This window comes from Tamandua tetradactyla, chromosome 1 (assembly GCF_023851605.1).
Source record: "Tamandua tetradactyla isolate mTamTet1 chromosome 1, mTamTet1.pri, whole genome shotgun sequence".
Classification (NCBI taxonomy): Eukaryota; Metazoa; Chordata; class Mammalia; order Pilosa; family Myrmecophagidae; genus Tamandua; species Tamandua tetradactyla.
Genome location: NC_135327.1, coordinates 36,788,845 through 36,806,979, shown reverse-complemented (window position 1 = coordinate 36,806,979; position 18,135 = coordinate 36,788,845). Strand labels below are relative to the sequence as shown.

The 18,135-nt window shown below is 46.6% G+C and overlaps 1 protein-coding gene and 1 long non-coding RNA gene across 2 annotated transcripts in view; both read right to left on the bottom strand.

Moving 5' to 3' along the window:
- Positions 1–6,784: 6,784 nt before the first annotated feature.
- LOC143644919 (NTF2-related export protein 1-like) lies at positions 6,785–8,332 on the bottom strand. The gene is made up of 2 exons (XM_077114534.1): positions 8,063–8,332; positions 6,785–7,452 (listed from the first exon to the last, which is right to left on the bottom strand). Exon 2 carries the CDS (start codon positions 7,394–7,396, stop codon positions 6,965–6,967), a length of 432 nt encoding a protein of 143 aa, XP_076970649.1. The 5' UTR covers positions 7,397–7,452; positions 8,063–8,332; the 3' UTR covers positions 6,785–6,964.
- Positions 8,333–13,254: 4,922 nt separating this feature from the next.
- LOC143644952 (uncharacterized) overlaps positions 13,255–18,135 on the bottom strand; it is a 20,352-nt gene continuing 15,471 nt past the window's right edge. Inside the window, exons 2-3 of the long non-coding RNA XR_013156999.1 lie at positions 14,230–14,592; positions 13,255–13,429 (exon numbers count right to left, since the gene is read on the bottom strand). This is a non-coding gene — a long non-coding RNA (uncharacterized LOC143644952). The remainder of the gene's footprint in view (positions 13,430–14,229; positions 14,593–18,135) is intronic.

Below are 18,135 nucleotides of genomic sequence, written 5' to 3'. Positions count from 1 at the left end.
CACTTGAGGTACCTGTAACAGAGATGATCAGGCCTCATCTTAGCTGAGATTTCAATGAAGAGAACAGGTACAATGCTAAAGAGCTAGCTAAAAACTGCTTGGTAAGTGAAGCAGCAATAATAATTATTGTCTTGTTAAAAGGACGAGACTAAAAACTGCTTTTAAGAGAAAGAAGGGCTGAGGTTGAGGTTGAGGCTGAGGCTGTCAGAATTAGAAGTTACTTTTATTGACCCTACAGACCAGCTCTGTTTTACAACTTTGCATAATGTGGACCCTAATTGAATTTCTCCATTGTAAAGAGAGTAGAAAACTCTTTAGACGGTTCCATTGCCTTTGACCACCAGAAGAGATCTGGCCCACAGCTTCCCCAAGTACACTTTCTTTGACACCAGACTAGGTCAGGATCAGGTTGTGGGTTAGGATAATGAAATGGGGAAATTGGAAAAGGAAATAGATCCTAAACAGTCCTGTGGTGCAGCCAGCCAGTTACCTCCCAGCACCTCTCCTCTTCTTTACTAGTCACTGAAGCCCAGTTTTAGCAGGACAAGGATTTTACTTTCCAGCTCAGCTTACTCTGACATGAGACTTAACTCTGGCTAAATGAAGGAGGAGCAAATGGGTTGTACTTGTGAGAATTTACATTTGAAAAACTCATGTCCTCTCCGGTTCAGTCTTGGGCTGCAAGGACAGCTCATTCTAATAGGATGGTGTTGAGCTAGAAGTCCCTGGTGACTACGTGAAATAGCCCTACTCTGCCTACTCCCCGACTTCCTTTGAAATCAGAGAGCAATAAATCCATCTTCTGTAAGCCACAATTCTTTGAGGGTTTGTGTCACACATAGCCGAACCTAATCAGAAGTGTGGGGAGAGCATTTACAATGGGTGGAACAGTGGGTTTGTTGGAAGGGCGTGGCACCCAGGTAACCTGGTCACATGAACACGACTTGTTGGCAGTCTGACCTGCCTGCATTTGGCCTTCCTCCTGGGGGAGGGGAGATAAGGCCTCTGGCTCCTCAGCCTACATTGCTGGGTCACCCCCACAGGCCACCTTCCTAATTTCAGTTGAGCACAGGACTTGGCACACAGATACCAGCTTGTGCGCGTGTCTCTGAGAGAGCCAGGCTGGGGTTGAGAGGCTGTTCCACAGTGGCAGAGTGAGTGAGTGCCTGTGTAGTCTCATCTGGGCCTTGGGTTCAGTGTACTCAGCAGGAGTACGGCAAGGGGTCTCGCTTTTCGCTGACTCTAAGTAATAAATGTACCCACCTGGGCATGCTGACCCCTTACTGGCCAGATCTGGGAGCTGGACTAGCTTGGGGACTGCTTGTCAGCCTGATACTACTCTCCTACCAGTAACTAGCAACAATGGCCAATAGCACATTGTGAAAAATGGGAAGGAATATGAAAATCAATTCCATGAATGCAAATGGTTTATAAATTTATAAAATGATACTCAGGTCTGACCATTTTAAGACATGATTGTAGGAATTGCAACAGAATTGTCCCCCAAATCCACTCTACCAATCTTGGGTTAAACCCACCTCTGGTTAGGTGGGCCTCAAGCAGTCTGACATCAGCCTGAGCCCATTGCCTTGGTCACAGTGGAGGTGTTCAGTGATATGAGAATAATCCAGTCAGGCCCCAAGCAATGCAGAAGAAACCCAGAAGCCCAATCAAAGGTCCTGAAGTCTGCCCTACAGAACAGAAAAATGGCCAGAAGGGTTTATGGAAGGAACTGACAGAATCCCCTGTGGCAGATGTCCCCACCAGGGACAGAAAAAGCTGATAGCTTGGCCTGATGCCTGGGATTGCTGGGAGATATTACATGGGTCCTTGGCCTGCCCCTCAGTCCCCAGGGGTTCTGTCCAGTAGACTTCTGGCTATTGCCAAATGCTGAGAGTGGAGACAGCATAGGCTCCACCGGACTTACCTGGTGGGGAACTCTGCATGCTACCCAGTACCCTACATCATTTCCACCTTGCTTTTTACATAAACTTAATAATTTGGTATAGGGAATATCTGTTTTCAAACCTGCCCAGGTCCACATGTATGTGCCTCCTTTGAAAATACTCATCTATCCGAATTCTGCATCAATAACCCCACCAGTCAGAGCTAATTGGAACTTTTTTCTGGTTTCTGGCTGGGAAGCAATTAACCCTTTGGAAATTACACTATTTCAGTCACTTGCTACCCATCCTTTGCTTGGAATGTGCTGCTGGAGGGTGTTTGGGGCTATTTTTCCTGCAAGACCCTTATGTGTTTCCATTTCCTTGTATTGCAGAAATTCTGAATGAAGACTCACCTATTTCAATGCTGAATTTTGATGCTCTTAAATACTACAGCCAGAGTTTTCATTCTTCAATGCCTGCTACTTCAAAATGTCTCCATGAAAATACATGCCCATGTATCTTATGCTGAAGGGCAGAAAGCAGAGCCCTGGAATGTAATCATATCAGAAAATGTCCCCAGTCACTTGAGTGGTGTGTGGCTGGGACTCCTGGACATCGGAGGGGGAATGAAGTAGACTGAGCTGTGTTCCTCACCCTCCAGGGGTCCATGATGTAATCAAGAGGCAAGATTTTGAAGTGGCAAATTAAGTAGTAACCCTGTCTGGCAAGTTTCAAAGCCACATATAAAGAGCGGCCATGCCAGTCAAACAGACTTGTGCCCAACAGTGTTAAAACCGATATTCAGCTGACAGCAGTAAATTATGTGTGGGGTTCCAAGCCAGGACATAGAACTGAGACCTCAGGACACTCCCACAGGGGAGATGGGCAAGGGAAGATGCACTGGGGTGCAGAAAGGATTCTGTACAGAGATTGATTAGGACAGAGCTGCTGCTGGGCTATAGATGTCAAAGCTCTCGCTCCTGTCATTTCTCGAGGGCAAGGTAGGATGCCATCTTCCTCACCTCAAGCCTGACAAAGGGTGTTGAATGGGTACCTTCTGAAGAGCTTGAATCTGGAGTCTGAATCACAGTGGCCAGAGAAACTTCAAGACAACAGACTGCAGGTGTGCCCTGGGGTAACAGGTTTGGAAAGTAAAAAGTCTAAACAAAATTCTGACAGGCACAGGGACAAACCTCGAGATGCCTCTCAATATCCTTCTTCCGGAACAACAGAAAACAGGTTTTTAGTTGCAAAACACTCAAACAGAAGATCAGCTTTCCCAGCCCTATTTTAGCAAGGATGGTCATATGATTCAGATGGGGCCCATGGAAGAATTTGAAACACTTCTGGGAAGTCTCCCAGAAAGAGAGGGGCAGCCCTTCCCTCTTTCCTTCTGTTCTAGTTTGCTGGCTGCCAGAATGCAATATAAGAGAAATAGAATGGTTTTTAAAAAGGGCAATTTAATAAGTTGCAAGTTAACAGTTTTTAGGCCATGGAAATGTACCAATTAAAGCAAGTCTATAGAAATGTCCAATCTCAGGCACTCAGGGAAAGATACCTTGATTCAAGAAGGCCGATGACCGCGCAGGGTTTTTCTCAAGTGAAAAGGCACATGGCGTACACCGTCAGGGTTTCTCTCTCATCTGAAAAGGCACGAGGCGACAAGGTTAGGGCTTCTCTTTAATCTGGAAAGTCACGTGACAAGCACAGCATCATCTGCTAGCTTCCTCTCCAGCTCCCCAGGAGGCATTTTCCTTCTTCATCTTCAAAGGTTGCTTGCTGGTAGACTCTGCTTCATGGTTCTGTGGCATTCTCTCTTATGACTTTCTTGCGGTTGTGTCGTTCTTCTCTGCTCTCCCCGAATCTCTTACATTCTCCAAAATATTTCCTCTTCTATAGGAGTCCAGTAAACTAATCAAGACCCACCCAGCTAAACAACCACTCTTGATTGAGTCACATCTCCATGGAGCTCATCTAATTAAAGTTTCCAACATACAGTACTGAATAGGGATTAGAAGAAACAGCTGCCTTTACAAAATGGGATTAAGATAAAAATGTGGGGGTGGGCCACCGTGGCTCAGCAGGTAAGAGTGCTTGCCTGCCATGCCCAAGGACCCGGGTTCGATTCCCCGTGCCTGCCCATGTTAAAAAAAAAAAAAAGAGAGATAAAAATGTGGCTTTTCTAGGGTACATACATCCTTTCAAACAGGCACACCTTCCTCCGTGTAGCTGTTTGGAAAGCAGGTGTAAGGGCCAGTGGTGTAGCAGCTGTTTTGGGCCAGGAAGCCCAAGGATGGAGGAATGGAAAGCAGAAGGACCCAAGGTCCCTGTCAACCTCTTGGAGTCCCCTCATTAACCTTGAATTACCTCCTTCTGAGTTTCTCTTAGGGGAGTAAGAAAGAATCTTTCATCTTATTTAAGCCACTGTTGTTCAGGAGCTTTCTTACAAGCAGCCAAACATAATCATCAGTGACACAAAACTGGGAAAAAGTATTGCAATTAAGGATGAAGGCAATTGCAACCACAGCTGATGACATCTGTAGTCAGTAACGTCTACAGTCAGTGAGGAGACGACTTTAGCAAGGAAAGGACTCTCATCTAATCCATTGAAGGCCTCAATGGAAAACGGATGATTTCAGCAGTCCGAAGGCAGACTTTCCATCTTTTCTTCAGCCAGTCAGCTTCTCCTGGGGAAATTCATCGTCACCGTCATCAGAATTCGCGACTTGGGGCCTGCTCTATGGAATTTGGACTTGCTAAGCCCCTTTCTCATGAGCTGATTCCTAAAATAAGCCTCTTATTATTTGTGTATATACGTTCTGCCAGTTCTGTTTCTTCAAAGAACCCTGACTAATACAGGTTGGGAGGAGCCACCTCCTTTGCCTCTTACCCAGAGAGAAGGGCTTCAGTAGGACAGATAGAGGAGCTCGATAGGAGCAGCCCTGAGTCTGCGAGACCTCCTGGACACAGACCAGAGGGACTTCAAGGCCAGGCACTGCAGTATCTGAGGGAGGGCTGGGCTGAGGGCAGGTATGCTGCTGTGCTGGGGAGAACATCACTGCAGAGGAGCTCCAGAGTCTGGCCCTGGAGACAAGTCAGTGAGTCTGTAGGCCCAAGGGGTCAGGGTGGGAGGAGGATTGTGGCTGCTGCATGGTCATCAGCTTATGCTCAGGTAGCAAGCACAGGTCCCTTTCCTGGAGATGAGATGTGCCTGAGATGGGGGCATGGGTGACTGGACCCAGGGGGGAGGTCACCCATGCGCTGGGTCCTAGGTGACTGGCCCTGGGTCCTGGGTGACTGGACCCAGGGGGGAGGCCAAAGTCCTCAGCGGAAAGGGAGGTGCAACTGGTCCTCACAGTTCCCCTAGGCTGCCAGGGCAATGAGAGCCCCCATATAGGGATCCACTCGGCAAGGCCAAGAGACCTCAGCACTGTTGGGAGTCTCATGAAATTTGCTCAGGGGCCCAAGGAGAGAACAAAGTCCCCTTACCACCATGCTTCAACTCCAGAAATTCAGGGGCAATGGAAGCAGGTGCAACTGCAAGCAGAGAGGGGCAGCCCCTTCCTCTTGCCCAGATGGCAGCTGGCCCAGCCAAGGGAGGAGAAAAACTGCTGGGTCTTCTAATTAATACTTGACACTCTTGGGGGGAATTTAAATGAAGGCAGGTCTGTATCACCTGAATGAGCAGAAAAGTCACCAGGTGTCACCAGGGTGATGGGCAAAGTATCCCCCACTGAAAGACACAATGGGGTCCCCACCCCATGTACAGAACTCACTCAAAACATCATCTGTATTTATTGTCCTCAGCAAGGGGGACCTGCTGTCTTAGTTTTCCCAGGATCCCAAGGCACAGACTTGCAGTGTTAAAATTACAGAAGTCTCAGGAAAACCCGGATGAGGTGGCCACACTACTCTCAGCCCAGTTTAAGGTGCGACCAGAAAAGTCTTAAATGCACTGTTGTCTCTGGAAACAGAAGAGCAGGGGAGGATGGGGCTGCACCCATCCATTGCCAAGAAGGGAGGGCCACAAGTCAATAGAACAGATTTCTCAGCCACCAAGGAACATTCTAGATCTGCGCCACCCAGTACAGCGGCCACTGGCCACATGCGGCAACTGAGCACTTGAATGCACCTCCCATGACCGAGGAGCTGAATTTTCATTGAAATAACCACGATATTTGATGTGCAGCAAAAGCAGACTTGCTAGTCCAGAGGCAGGTCGTTGAGAAAAGCTAAAACCGAGGAAGGAGGGGATGCCACAGCCTGCAGCCTTGGTGCTCCGAGGGGAGCAAAGCTGGGCAGCGAGTGAGCCCCCTCCTGGTCAGGCACAGGAAAGAAATGCAGATGCCCAGGCCCCCCTCTCCTCCCAAGGAGACACTGTCCCTATCCATCAGACTCCACAGAGGACAGCTCAAAAACCTCAGTCCCTGAAACCCTGAGGTGCATCTGTGAATCAGCTCACTGGCTTCATCTTTGTTATCAGGAGGTAAGGTGGACTTGAAACAGCTCCGGGAGAACACTGCGCTAATTTTAAATGTACAAGGACACCTGTTGTCCAGACCATCCTGGTTAGAGCCAACTGGCAGCCTCTCCGCCTGCGCAGCACCTTTACAACTACTGTTTAGCGGTCACCTCTCAGTTCAGACGGTTCACCTCTTCCTAGTGAGCACAAGGTGTATAAAGTTCCATCCTCCAGCCAGGTTGAGGGGGAGCTGAAAGGATAAAGCTGTCACCCTCTTTTGGCTCCAATTTAAGGCTGAAGATGAACTGTTACTTTCTAGGTAGGGATGTGCATGTGTGGGTGTATGTGAGAGTGCATGCATGTTTGTCTGTGAACACCTACCCATTCAGGGACCCTTCCCTCAAATGCCCCCCCTACCCCAACCCCTAATCCCAAACACACAAAACCTGGCAACGTTTCTACTGCATTTTTATTTTTCAGAATTTCAGAACCAGGGCCTTATTGTAGGACCAGAAAAAGCAGGTAGCAAACAGGGAATCCTAACAAACAGTGGAGGACCCAGCAGACGGGCTACACCTGAGAGCTGCAGCAGCTCTGCACGCCTGGGGCTCCTGCCCTACTGGGCCCAGTCCTGGTAGCTGAAGCAGCCCTGCACAGCCTTCCACTGGGCCTGGTAGTACGAGGTGCGCGGCTTCAGAATGAAGGTCTGGTGGAAGTTGCGCTGCGGGTTGCCCTGGAACTTCACGGTCCCGCAGACCACGACAAGGACGCAGATCTGGACCCTGCCATTCATCGCCGGGTGCTTCACAGGCTGGCAGTCGACTGCGCTGACGTGGAAGGAGCTGGGAGGCAGGGAGCCAAAAAACTCGCCCAGTGCCTTCTGCCCCAAGATGGGGTTTCCATCCCACACGAGCGTGGCCTCCTCCTCGTACATCAGGGGCAGCTGTTCCCTACTCTCATCCATTTTGGCGTAGTAAGCGTCGACAAACTGCTCGGTGGCTCTACACGCCTGGTCGTGGCATCTCTTGAAGTGCAACGATGAGGACATGTTCTCGGGCGGGGTACACGGTGGCCTCTGGAAGCGTCAGTCTCTGGTGTCAGGAGCTGCAGAACAGTCAAGCCAGGTAAGGACCGTGAGAGCGGACTTTTTCAAAGTCGCCCAATTAGGAACACCAGGAGGAAAGCCAAGTAAACTCTCCCGAGATTTGCTCGCAGTTTTCTAAACCAGATTTATAAGCCCGTATCCCCACCGGCTTGCTTTTGCATGCTGCAGCAGGCTTGAACATCACGGACCGTGCGGATCTGAGGATTCCAGGCTGGGGTGAAGATAGCCCCTACCCAAACATGGGGGTGTGAACTCTTAAAGTGTGGGCTCTTCACCCCAACGTGGGGAAAAGCTTTGCCCGCCTGCCTGTCTTGTGACCGGGGGTGGCAGGGTGGGGGGGATGGAGGGCGGAGCCCGATATAGACCCCCCCTTCCCCAGCCCTGAGTCAGGCTACCCCAGCGCCCACTCAGGACCCTGTGGACGCCGCAACCCCGCCCCGCCCACCCGCAGTCAGGGGCTTCTGCCCGGGAAGGGCGTAGAGACCAGGCGCTCTGGTGGGTCCCGCTCTGGGGAGGTCGCGCGCGGACCTGGAAAGGCCAGGGCCTCCACCAGGCGTGAAGCCCCTGGAGAGGGCTGCTAGAGGCGAGCTCGAGTAGGTCGGCGGGTACCTGCTGGGAGCTGATCAGCTCAGCGTTTTCTCCGTCTCCTGCTCCGCCAGAGAAGAGGTAGAGCACGTGAACAGCCCTCGTGCAGAGGCGTGGCCTGAGTCTGCACGTGGCCTTCCTGCCTTCCGGGTTGGGTGGGGTCTTGGTCTGCACGTGGCCTTCCTGCCTTCTGGTTTGGGCGGAGTCTGGGCCCTGCACGAGCCTTTCCACCTCAGATTGCCTGGGGTTGACCACACAGTGTCCTCCAAGGCATGCTGAGGCCCGCACCCAGGGTGGCCCTACCCCCACTGTCCACCCAGCTCGCTTGGCAGCCCTGACCCTGAGTAGGGGTGGGCCTTGGCTCTCTGGGTCCTAGTGGAAGCCTCTTTCTTGTTTCCAACTCCCTCTGTCCTCCTGCCTATGGTCCTGGCACAGGCTGGCCTGATCGTCTGAAACTGCGTGGGCTGCCCAATGCACATCTATTCTTCTCCTCACAGGCCTTTCGGGGACTTCATTCCACTGCCTGCTCTGAGCCCTCATCCCTTATTGTCCGTGGTGTGCAGACACCATCTTCCAGCCTGTAGGACCAACACCGAGGGCCTCCTGCCATGCTTCCTTCTCACTGTCCAACTTGGGGAACTTGAGAAGGCAAGAGAAGGGCACAGAGGGGGGGGCTGGGGAGCCCCAGCGTAGGCAATTTTGAGTCCAGTTTGTCATCCTTAACTTTTCTACATGGTTCCTGAGATTAAAGACTGTAAAAGATAAGCTGAGACTATTTAAAAATCCTGTTGAAGTTTATTTAGAGAACAAATGGTTCATGAATCAGTGCCAAACCAAATGTGTAAGGTGCTCCTCCTAGGGACTGGAAAGAGAAAGCTTATATAGGACAAACACAAGCAGTAACTTCCCATTGTCTCCTCTTCCACCCCTGGTAGCCTCTAACCTACTTTCTGTCTCAATTAATTTGCTTAACACTAGATATTTCTTACGCGTGGCATCAGGCAATGTTTGTCCTTTTGTGTCTGGCTTCTATGTTTTCTAGGTTCATCCAGGTTGTTACATGCATCAGAACTTTATTCTTTTTTATGGCTGAAAAGTATTCCAAATTATATATACCAATTTGTTTATCCATTCATCTGCTGATGGATACTTGTTGTTTCCCCCTTTTGGCTATTGTGAATAATGCCTCTGTGAGCATGAGTGTACAAGTATCTGTTTGAGTCTCCGCTTTCAATTCTTGGAGTGGAATGGTCAGGTCATATGGTAATCCTATGATTATTATTTTGAGGAACCACCAAACTGCTTTCCACAGCAGCTGCTCCATTGTACTGTAAAAGGTAAACTGAGGCTATTTAAACACCCCATTAAAGTTTATTTGGGCAACAAATAATTCATGAATCAGGCAGTGCCAAAACATAAGTGTGAGGCGCTCCTCCCAGAGACTGGAAAGAGGAACTCTACCAGCCAGGCATGAGGGTGCCAATTTCACTGCATCCTTGCCCGACATGTATAATATTTTTGTTTTAACAATAGGCATCTGGTGTGGATGTGAAATGGTACCACATTGCCTTGCATGATGACTAATGATGTGGAGCGTCTTTTCATGGGCTTATTGGCCATCGTACATCTTTGGAGAAATGTCATTTCAAGCTAATTTTTTTTATTGGGTTGTTTGTCTTTGTTGTGTTGAATCTATAATAACAAGAATATATATATATTCGTTTATTAAACCCTTATTAGATATATTATTTGCAAATACTTTCCCCTATCCTGTAGATTATCTTTTCATTTTGTAGATAATGTCCTTTGAAGCACAATTTGTAGATAATGTCCTTTGAAGCACAAAAGTTTAAATTTTGATGAAGTCCAAATTATATATGTGTGTGTGTGTGTGTTTGTGTGGCTCATGATTTTGGTGTCATTTATAAGAATTCATTGCCAAATACAAGATCCTGAAGATTTCCTCTATTTTTCTTCTAAGAGTTTTATGGTTTTAGCTCTTACATTCAGGTCATTGATCCCATTTGAATTCGTATTTTTATATGCTATGAATTTCGTTCTTTGTACATGGCTATCCAATTTTCCAGCATCGTTTGTTGAAGAAACTATTAAGTGTACTTGGCACCATTGTAAAAACTCGATTGGCCGAAGATGTGAGTCTCTTTCTGTATTCCCAATGCTTTATCACATTGGTCGACTTGTTTGTCCTTATGCCAGTACTGCTAAGTTTGATTTATGTGGATTTGTAGTAAGTTTTGAAATAGGAAAGTGTGAGTCCTCCAACTTAAATCTCCTTTTTCAAGATTATTTTGGTTATTCAGAGCCCCTTAAAATTCTGTCTGAATTTGAGATTGGCTTTTCCATTTCTGCAAAAAGCTCTAGGGAAACTTTTTTTTTAAAAAAAACAACTTTTTATTTTGAAATATTTTCAAACTTACAGGAGAGTTACAGAAATAATACAAACCCCATACAGTGAAATCCAGATCCATATCCAATCCCCATATAGATCCACCAAGTTTAACATTTTGCCACATTTTCTATATCGTTCTATCTATCCATCAATCTATCAATCCATACATCTATCTGTCGGTCAATCCATTTTCTGAACACTTCAGTGTAGGTAGTATTCATCACGCTCCTTGAACACTTAATACTGCCATGTACATTTCCTAAGAACAAGGATATTCAGTTATGTAACCACTTTAAGTGCAGTTATCAAGTTAAAAAATTTTTAATTACAAAGTTAGTGGTTGTTTTCACAGTTTCCTTGGAATCCACTTAGCTGCTTTCCAGGTTTGTAGCAGCCATTTGGTTTTCAGGGGCTGGAACCTCAGGTCATCTCTGGAGTAATCCTACAACTCTTGCAGCTGTTGCTGGTTTAGTGACTAGGCCCAGCAAACGTACTTGGAGAACAAAAGAGGGAAATGGGGTTCTTGCTGGCTGTAGTGTGTCACTGCCTCACCCCAACCCCAAAGCCCATGTGCCCTACTGTTTTAGTTTGTCAGGCTCCTTAAAACAGATACCATGTAACGTGTTAGCTTAAAACAATGGGAATTTATTAGCTTATAGTTTGAAGCTGTGAGAATGCCCAAATCAAGCCATCATCAGGATGGCTTCTTCCCAAAGTCTGGCTGCCGGTGATCCTTGGCTCCTCGGCCACATGACAAGGAATATGGTAGCATCTGTTGGTCTCTCCCTCCTCTTCCTGGTTTTGTTGCTTTCAGCTTCTTGCTTCTCTGTCTTTTTCTCGCTGTCTGAATTTCATTCTCTTATAAAGGACTCCAGTAAGAGGATTAAGACCCATCCTGAATGTGGTGGGTCACACTTGAACTGAAGTCACCTCATCAAAAGATTCTACTTACAATGGATCCACACCCCCCATAGGAATGGATTCAATTTAAGAACATGGTTTTCTGAGGTATGTAAAGTTCCAACCCATCACACTTACTCTGAATCTCATGATTATAGGAGTCAGTAAATCCTCTTCTAACATGTAAGACAGTTTGAATGGTCCTTCTGCTATTTGCAATCAAAGTCATCCAACTCACGTGAGGTGCCACTTTTCCTTTATTTTAATGATAATGGACCAAATCCTTTCCAAGCACCCCTGGTTGGCCAGGATATAGGAAAAGGAGCATTCCTGCTGACTTGTTGAGGGAGTTGATTGGTACAAGCCCTGCAGTTCCATTTTTACCTGTAAGTATTTTGCAGATGCACCAGACTGTAGACAGGTCATGATGGTTATACATGATTACACATTATAGTATTTTTAAGATACAAATGAAAGCACCCTACATGTCCACCAATAAAAGGTTATTTAAGCAAATTACAAGGTTTTAGACAGAAGGGAAAATTGTGTAGCATTGAAAACAAGAGGCAGACCTAATATAATATGAAACAGTCTTCAAGATCAACAAAGCTTAAAAACTCTTTGCAGGGGATTCACAGTGATCACAGGTGAGCCAAAACCCATGAACTGCCCAAGGGGCTTTGTACTGTTTGCCATCTCATTTCATAAATGAGGACACTGATTTATATGTTTTGTTTTTTTTAAAGGAGGGATATTCTAAATAGGCTTATTAAGTATGCACAGACTTTCTGGAAGAATTGGGAAAAGTATAACAACAGCTACCTAGGGGGATTGGGTTCCAGAGTTTTAAGGTAGGGACAGGCATTAACTGTTGTATGTCCTCTTTGATTCTGATTCTCTTTTTCTTTTAACAGTGTGCTCATCTTGGTTTTTCAGTTAAGAGCTGATTACAAAAATTGGACTTGCTTTTGGAGCCCGAAGTCAAGAGCATTCAGGTAACTGGTGTTGGGAGGGACTGCCTCCCTTCTCCCACCCAACTTGAGACCCACTGGAACAATGGAGAAGTCTGTAGATCATATCTCAGGAAACATATTGGGATCTCACCAAAATACATACAATTGAAAAAAATCACCTCCTAATCTTGTAAGGAATTATGTATGTTAAACTTCTGGTAATTTGCCTACATTTAAGGTAGGTGAAGCCACGTGATGTGTTAAACTTGAACTTTCAAATTGATCACCAAGCAGCCCTAAGTATTTTTAATTCCCTATAAGACTGTCCCCTAATTAGAGCCTCAGCATCTGTACGTAAGGGAACTCCAGCAGCCTCAGGTCTCAGGCCTCCAGAGCCACCCCTACCCCCAGTCCGCAGCAACCCTGACGGCCCAGAGCCCTCTGCAGAGGGTAAGGGCCACAAGGCCTGGAATGGACACTGGAGGCACAGGGCAGCCTGCTGGGGACAGGGGAGGAGCCTGGCCACAAGGAGCTGTGAAGCATCCAGTCACAGGTCCCGGGCCTCCGGGGAGGTGACCAGCAGTGGGGTCAGGAACAGTGGGAGGGGTGCCGTGGTAGGCAGGGCTCTGCTTGTCAATCCCTGTCGCATTCATGCTTTCATGAGACACTGCTGAGGAAACCCTTCTTCCTTAATGCAGCTGATAATAGAATCCTGGTGGCCCTGTCCCCAACTTGCCGCTTCCCTCCTGAAGGGGCTTCTAAAGACTTAGAAAGGCTTCTAAAGACTTAGGGTACTTAGAATTGCCTGCCAAGCTGTATCAGTGGTATGTTCATTTTTTTCTGGGAAGAAAGTCTGTAGGTGGCTATCAGATTCCTGCAGGGCTGTGAAGGTTAAGTACAGCAGACTTTAAATGAAAAGATAGCTCACAGCCTAAACACTGTGTACTCACCGCTTAGGCACAATCCAGATAGCAGCTGGCTCAGACTCCCAGAAATGGTTACCCTAAGCTGAACTTGAGGTGATAGGGCTCCTGAGACTTCCAACTCCATGAGAACCAAGATGACCCCTTCTCCTACGTCCCAGGCTGCACCAAACCTTGTGTATCTTCACCCCGCATTTTCATGAGTCTGTCTGGCATTAGGTAAATGAAACAGAGGCATGTGACCAGTGTTATACTTCTTCTTGTTTTGCGCAGCTGGGATGGATACTTTGGCCACATACTCATTTTGGATCTTTAAGCTGGCCTTATTTAGGACAAGTCCCAGACCCCAAATGTCATAGCAGGACAGGGCTGGGAAAGTAAGAAGAGAGGAAAAACTGGGAGGTTGTGAGCACCTGTTGTGATTACCCTTGCAGCCTGCCCTGCACCCCCCACCCCCAAGACCCAGTGCAGGATCTTCCTGACACAGATGATTGGCCTTTCATTTATTTATTCACTCATTCATTCATTTAACAGGTATTGATGTGCGAGGATGCAGTGCTAGAGGCTAAGGGTTCCTCAGAGAGTGAGAACTGTAGTTCCTGCCCACCTAAACCTTACATCCTAGTGGGGGAAAGATTTTAATCTCAAGTAAATATGAAATCATGTTAATAATTTTTGTAACTGTTGAGTGGAACTCCTTGAGCTTATTGTATGGGGCTCTGACCTGTTCAGGGAATGTGACAGCTTCCCTGGGGAGGTAGCCATTGAATGGGGTCACAGGCAATACAAATAAGTTAAATGATGGAAAAGGGAAGAGTAGAAGGGAATGTGCAAATGGCCTGTGCTAAGGGGCATGCAGCATGTTTCTGTTTGCTAACGCTGCTGGAATGCAATATACTAGAAATGGATTGGCTTTTACAAAGGGGATTTATTAGATTACAAATTTGCAGTTCTAAGTTTTAAGGCCATGAAAATGTCCCAATTAAGGTATCAACAAGATGATACCTGGACTCTGAAGAAAGGCTGCTGCCATTTTGAACACCTCTGTCAGCTGGGGAGGCATATGACTGCATCTGCTCATCCTTGCTCCTTGTTCATTGCTTCAGCTTCTGATTCCAGAAGTTTTCTCTTTATCCTACAGGTCTTCTCTTAGTGTCCCCAGGGTGTTTCTCTCTCTAAGCATCTGTGGGTTTTTTCTTAGGTTCTCTGGGGCAAAGCCTGGATTTCATCTCTTAGCTTAGCATCTCCCATGATGTTTTCTGTCTCCAGGCATCTGTGTTCTGAGTTCCATAACTGTCTCCAAAATGTCTCTCTCTCTTAAAGGTCTCCAGCAAGTGGATTAAGACCCAACTTGATTCCTTTGGGGGTCTGGGGAGAAAAGAAGAAATATTCAGTGTCCCCATTTGGAGAATTTCTGATATTCTTGCAAGCAGTGGGGACAACCAAATCAATTGGCCAAGCCCTCGATCTTGGGGGTTTGCCCTATGAAACTTATTCCTGCAAAGAATAGGCTAAGCCAACTTAAAATTTTGCCTAAATTGTTTCATGTAAAGAAAAATTATAATAAAAAAATTATGCCTAAGAGTCACCCCCAGAGAACCTCTTTTGTTGCTCAGATGTGTTCCCTCTCTCTAAGCCAACTCAGCAGGTGAACTCACTGCCCTCCCCCACCCCCCAACGTGGGATATGACTCCCAGGGGTGTAAATCTCCCTGGCAATGTGGGACAGAACTCCCAGGATGAGCCAGGACCCATCACCAAGGGATTGAGAATGCTTTATTGACTAAAATGGGGAAGAGAGAAATGAGACAAAATAAAGTCAGTGACTGAGAGATTTCAAAGTCGAGAGGTTATCCTGGAGGTTGTTCTTATGCATTATCTAGATATCCCTTTTTAGTTTATTGTGTATTGGAATGGCTGGAGGGAAGTATCTGAAACTGTTGAGCTGTGTTCCAATAGCCTTGATTCTTGAAGATGATTGTTTAAAGATATAAGTTTTGCGATGTGACTATGGGATTGTGAAAACTTTGTGTCTGTTGCTCCTTTTATCCAGAGTATGGACAGAAGAATAAAAAAATAAGGATAAAGAATAAATAATAGGGAGACAAAGGATAAAATAAATTGGGTAAATGGAAATACTAGTGGTCAATGAAAGGGAAGGATAAAGGGTATGGTATGTATGAGGGTTTTTTTTTCCTTTTCATTTCTTTTTCTAGAGTGATGCAAATGTTCTAAAAAATGATCATGGTGATGAATATACAACTATGTGATTCTTTTGTGAGCCACTGATTGCACACCATATATGGAGTGTTTGTGTGTGAAGATTTATCAAAAAAGAAAAAAAAAGACCCACCTTGAATGGGCAGGGTCACATCTCCATGGAAACAACCTAATCAGAAGGTCCCACCCAACAACACGTCTGCCCCCACAAGATTGGATTAAAATAGCATGACTTTTCTGGGATGCATAATAGATTCAGACTACTACCGAGGCCCTGCTGGATCTGAGTCAGGCCATGTGGGCAGAGTGCAGGAGCCAGCAGGGTGCAGAGATGCAAGGGTTGGTGGCCCAGTCAGGCAGGGAAAGGGCACAGAGGGAAGGCTCTGGCAAGAAGCCGTTGCTCCCCCATGTCCCATGATCTCACAAACTGCAGCTCTCCCTGTTGTTCATATCTGGCTCCTTGCAAACTGAAGATGGGAACTTCTAGGGTGTTATTGGGTAGCGTCCCCTCTATAGGTCCCTTTTGATTTTTTTTTTTAATGCTGACAGACATAACTCCTTGCGCAGCCTGGTTCTGCTCTACCTAGGGTGTGGTCTAACCAGGGCAGAGCTGACATTCTGTGCTTGTTTGCTGTGCGATCTTGGATAAGTTCCTTAACCTCCCTGTACCTCCGTTTTTTCATCTATAAAATGGGGCTAATACACTACCCCTCCCAGAGGGTGTGGTGGAAGTACATGGTGCTTCTTTCACTGTAAGCACAAAATATGTTATTTTCCCCCTTATTTTGGTTATAATTCTTTCAAAACGTCAGACCATTTTGAGAACTGCAGCTAGGCAGGACCATAAGCTAGAGACTTCAGGGAGAAAGGGTGGCCTTGTTGATACCTCCATGCAAGACTGACAGCCTCCAAAATTGTGAGATAATAAATGCTTGTGTAAGCCAACCAGTCATGTGGTAACTGTGAGGGCAGCCTGGCACACTGAGACAGTAAGGGGACAGTTTCCCAATGCACTGTATGTGGGGGCCATTCTGTTACCAGTGAGTACTTGGAATGCTGCCAAACACTGTCCCTCGGGAGCTGAAACTTTCCACTGGGGATGGTGGTGAAGCCTTTGGATTTAGGGGCCTCCTTAGTGCAGCCTAGCAAACTTAAAAGAGCAGCGTTAAACCATTGATGTTTTTGGAGACTTTTATATTTACAACATTTAAGCTTTGGGCATTTGTTTTTTTTGCTGGCAACTGTCAGACAGTTCCACTTGTTTTATCAGTTTGAGCGAGATGAGATTACACAGATCCCTCAGGTATTGTGTTTGCAGACATGGACACACTTGTGGGTTCAGGGCGATGCCATTTGTCTGTGGGAGGGGCCTTTAAGGTGCTGGCAATGGGGGAAAGCAAGCAGGAGCCCAGGCGGTAGGAGATGGGCACACAGTGTAGCCACTCTTGGATGACCTTCCATTTGTATGGTCAGGAATAGAATGAGGGTGTGGGTCTCACACTGTGGCCCTGAGTAGCAGCAGCACCTGCAGAGTCTTAGGAATTAGAGATGCAAGTCCCAGCCTCCAATCCCACCTGCTGAGCCAGAGCCTCTGGGGTGGGCCCCACAGTGCATGCTCCCTGCTCAGGAATGTTGCTCCCTAAGGCTGCATTGGCACTGGACCATGTTGTGGATCTTTAACGTGAAAACTTTCACTAAAGTGAGGCCAGAGCTTGGACAGCATGGGCAGTTCGGGAGACCTGGCCATAGAAATGAGTGTTTGTGTTCATATCTATGTTTAGAGAAAATATTTTTTTGCAATTAGTTTCTTCTTGTAAAATTTTTATTTTGGACACATAGATATAACATTTCCTATTTCAACCACCTTTAAGTATACAATTAGAATGCAATTTTTAAGAGAGAAAAAGCATAAAAAGAAACTTAAAACCCCACATATTTCCATTTCTATGTATGATTTATCTAGATATTTTCTGGAGGGTTCTGCATACCTCTGCTTTCATTGAATGTCACCCATGTCAGTAACAATTTTTGTTAACACCTTTAATGGCTGTATTATCTTTTATCACCTTCATTAATTAACCTTTACCCAGCTCTGAGAAGAGCTACATATTTTTTAAGCATCCCATTAAAGAAAGCAGCAAGCAGTCTGTTTCAGTCCTGTCCCAGGCAGGGGCAGAAGCAAGGGTGACTGAGAGGCACAGTAACCCCTCAGGTAGTGGAGACAGTCCTCTGAAGGGCAGCTCCTCCCCAAGAAGAGGAGTGGGGCAGGGCCCAGCACAGGTGGCACCTTTCATTTAGAGAATTCACGTCCCAGGGTCTGGGATACCACCAACAATTTAAATCCACAAAAAAGTGGCTTTAACAACCACATTTAATGGTACCAACCACACACTGACAGGGGTGGAAGTGGGGTTGCTTGAGAGTCCTGTTATTTTTCCTGCCTGAAGGGAACAGGGTGCTGAAGGGTGACTCCTCCTCAAGAAAAGAGGGGGCAAGATGTAGCACAAGTAGCTGTTGTTGTTGAGAGACTTTTGAGGTCCCTGGAGCTTGGAAAACAGCAACAATTTAAAATACTTTCCCTCAACCCCCATCTCAACCATGCTCCCAGCAGGAGCAGGGTTTGCTGAGAATTAAAGGCACGGTACCACTGTATATATGTAGGCAGCATGTCTACAGAAAAGCACAATCAGGA

Excerpts from the sequence above, each read along its gene's own strand:
- LOC143644919 (XM_077114534.1), bottom strand. The coding sequence starts at position 7,396 with ATGTCCTCATCGTTGCACTTCAAGAGATGCCACGACCAGGCGTGTAGA.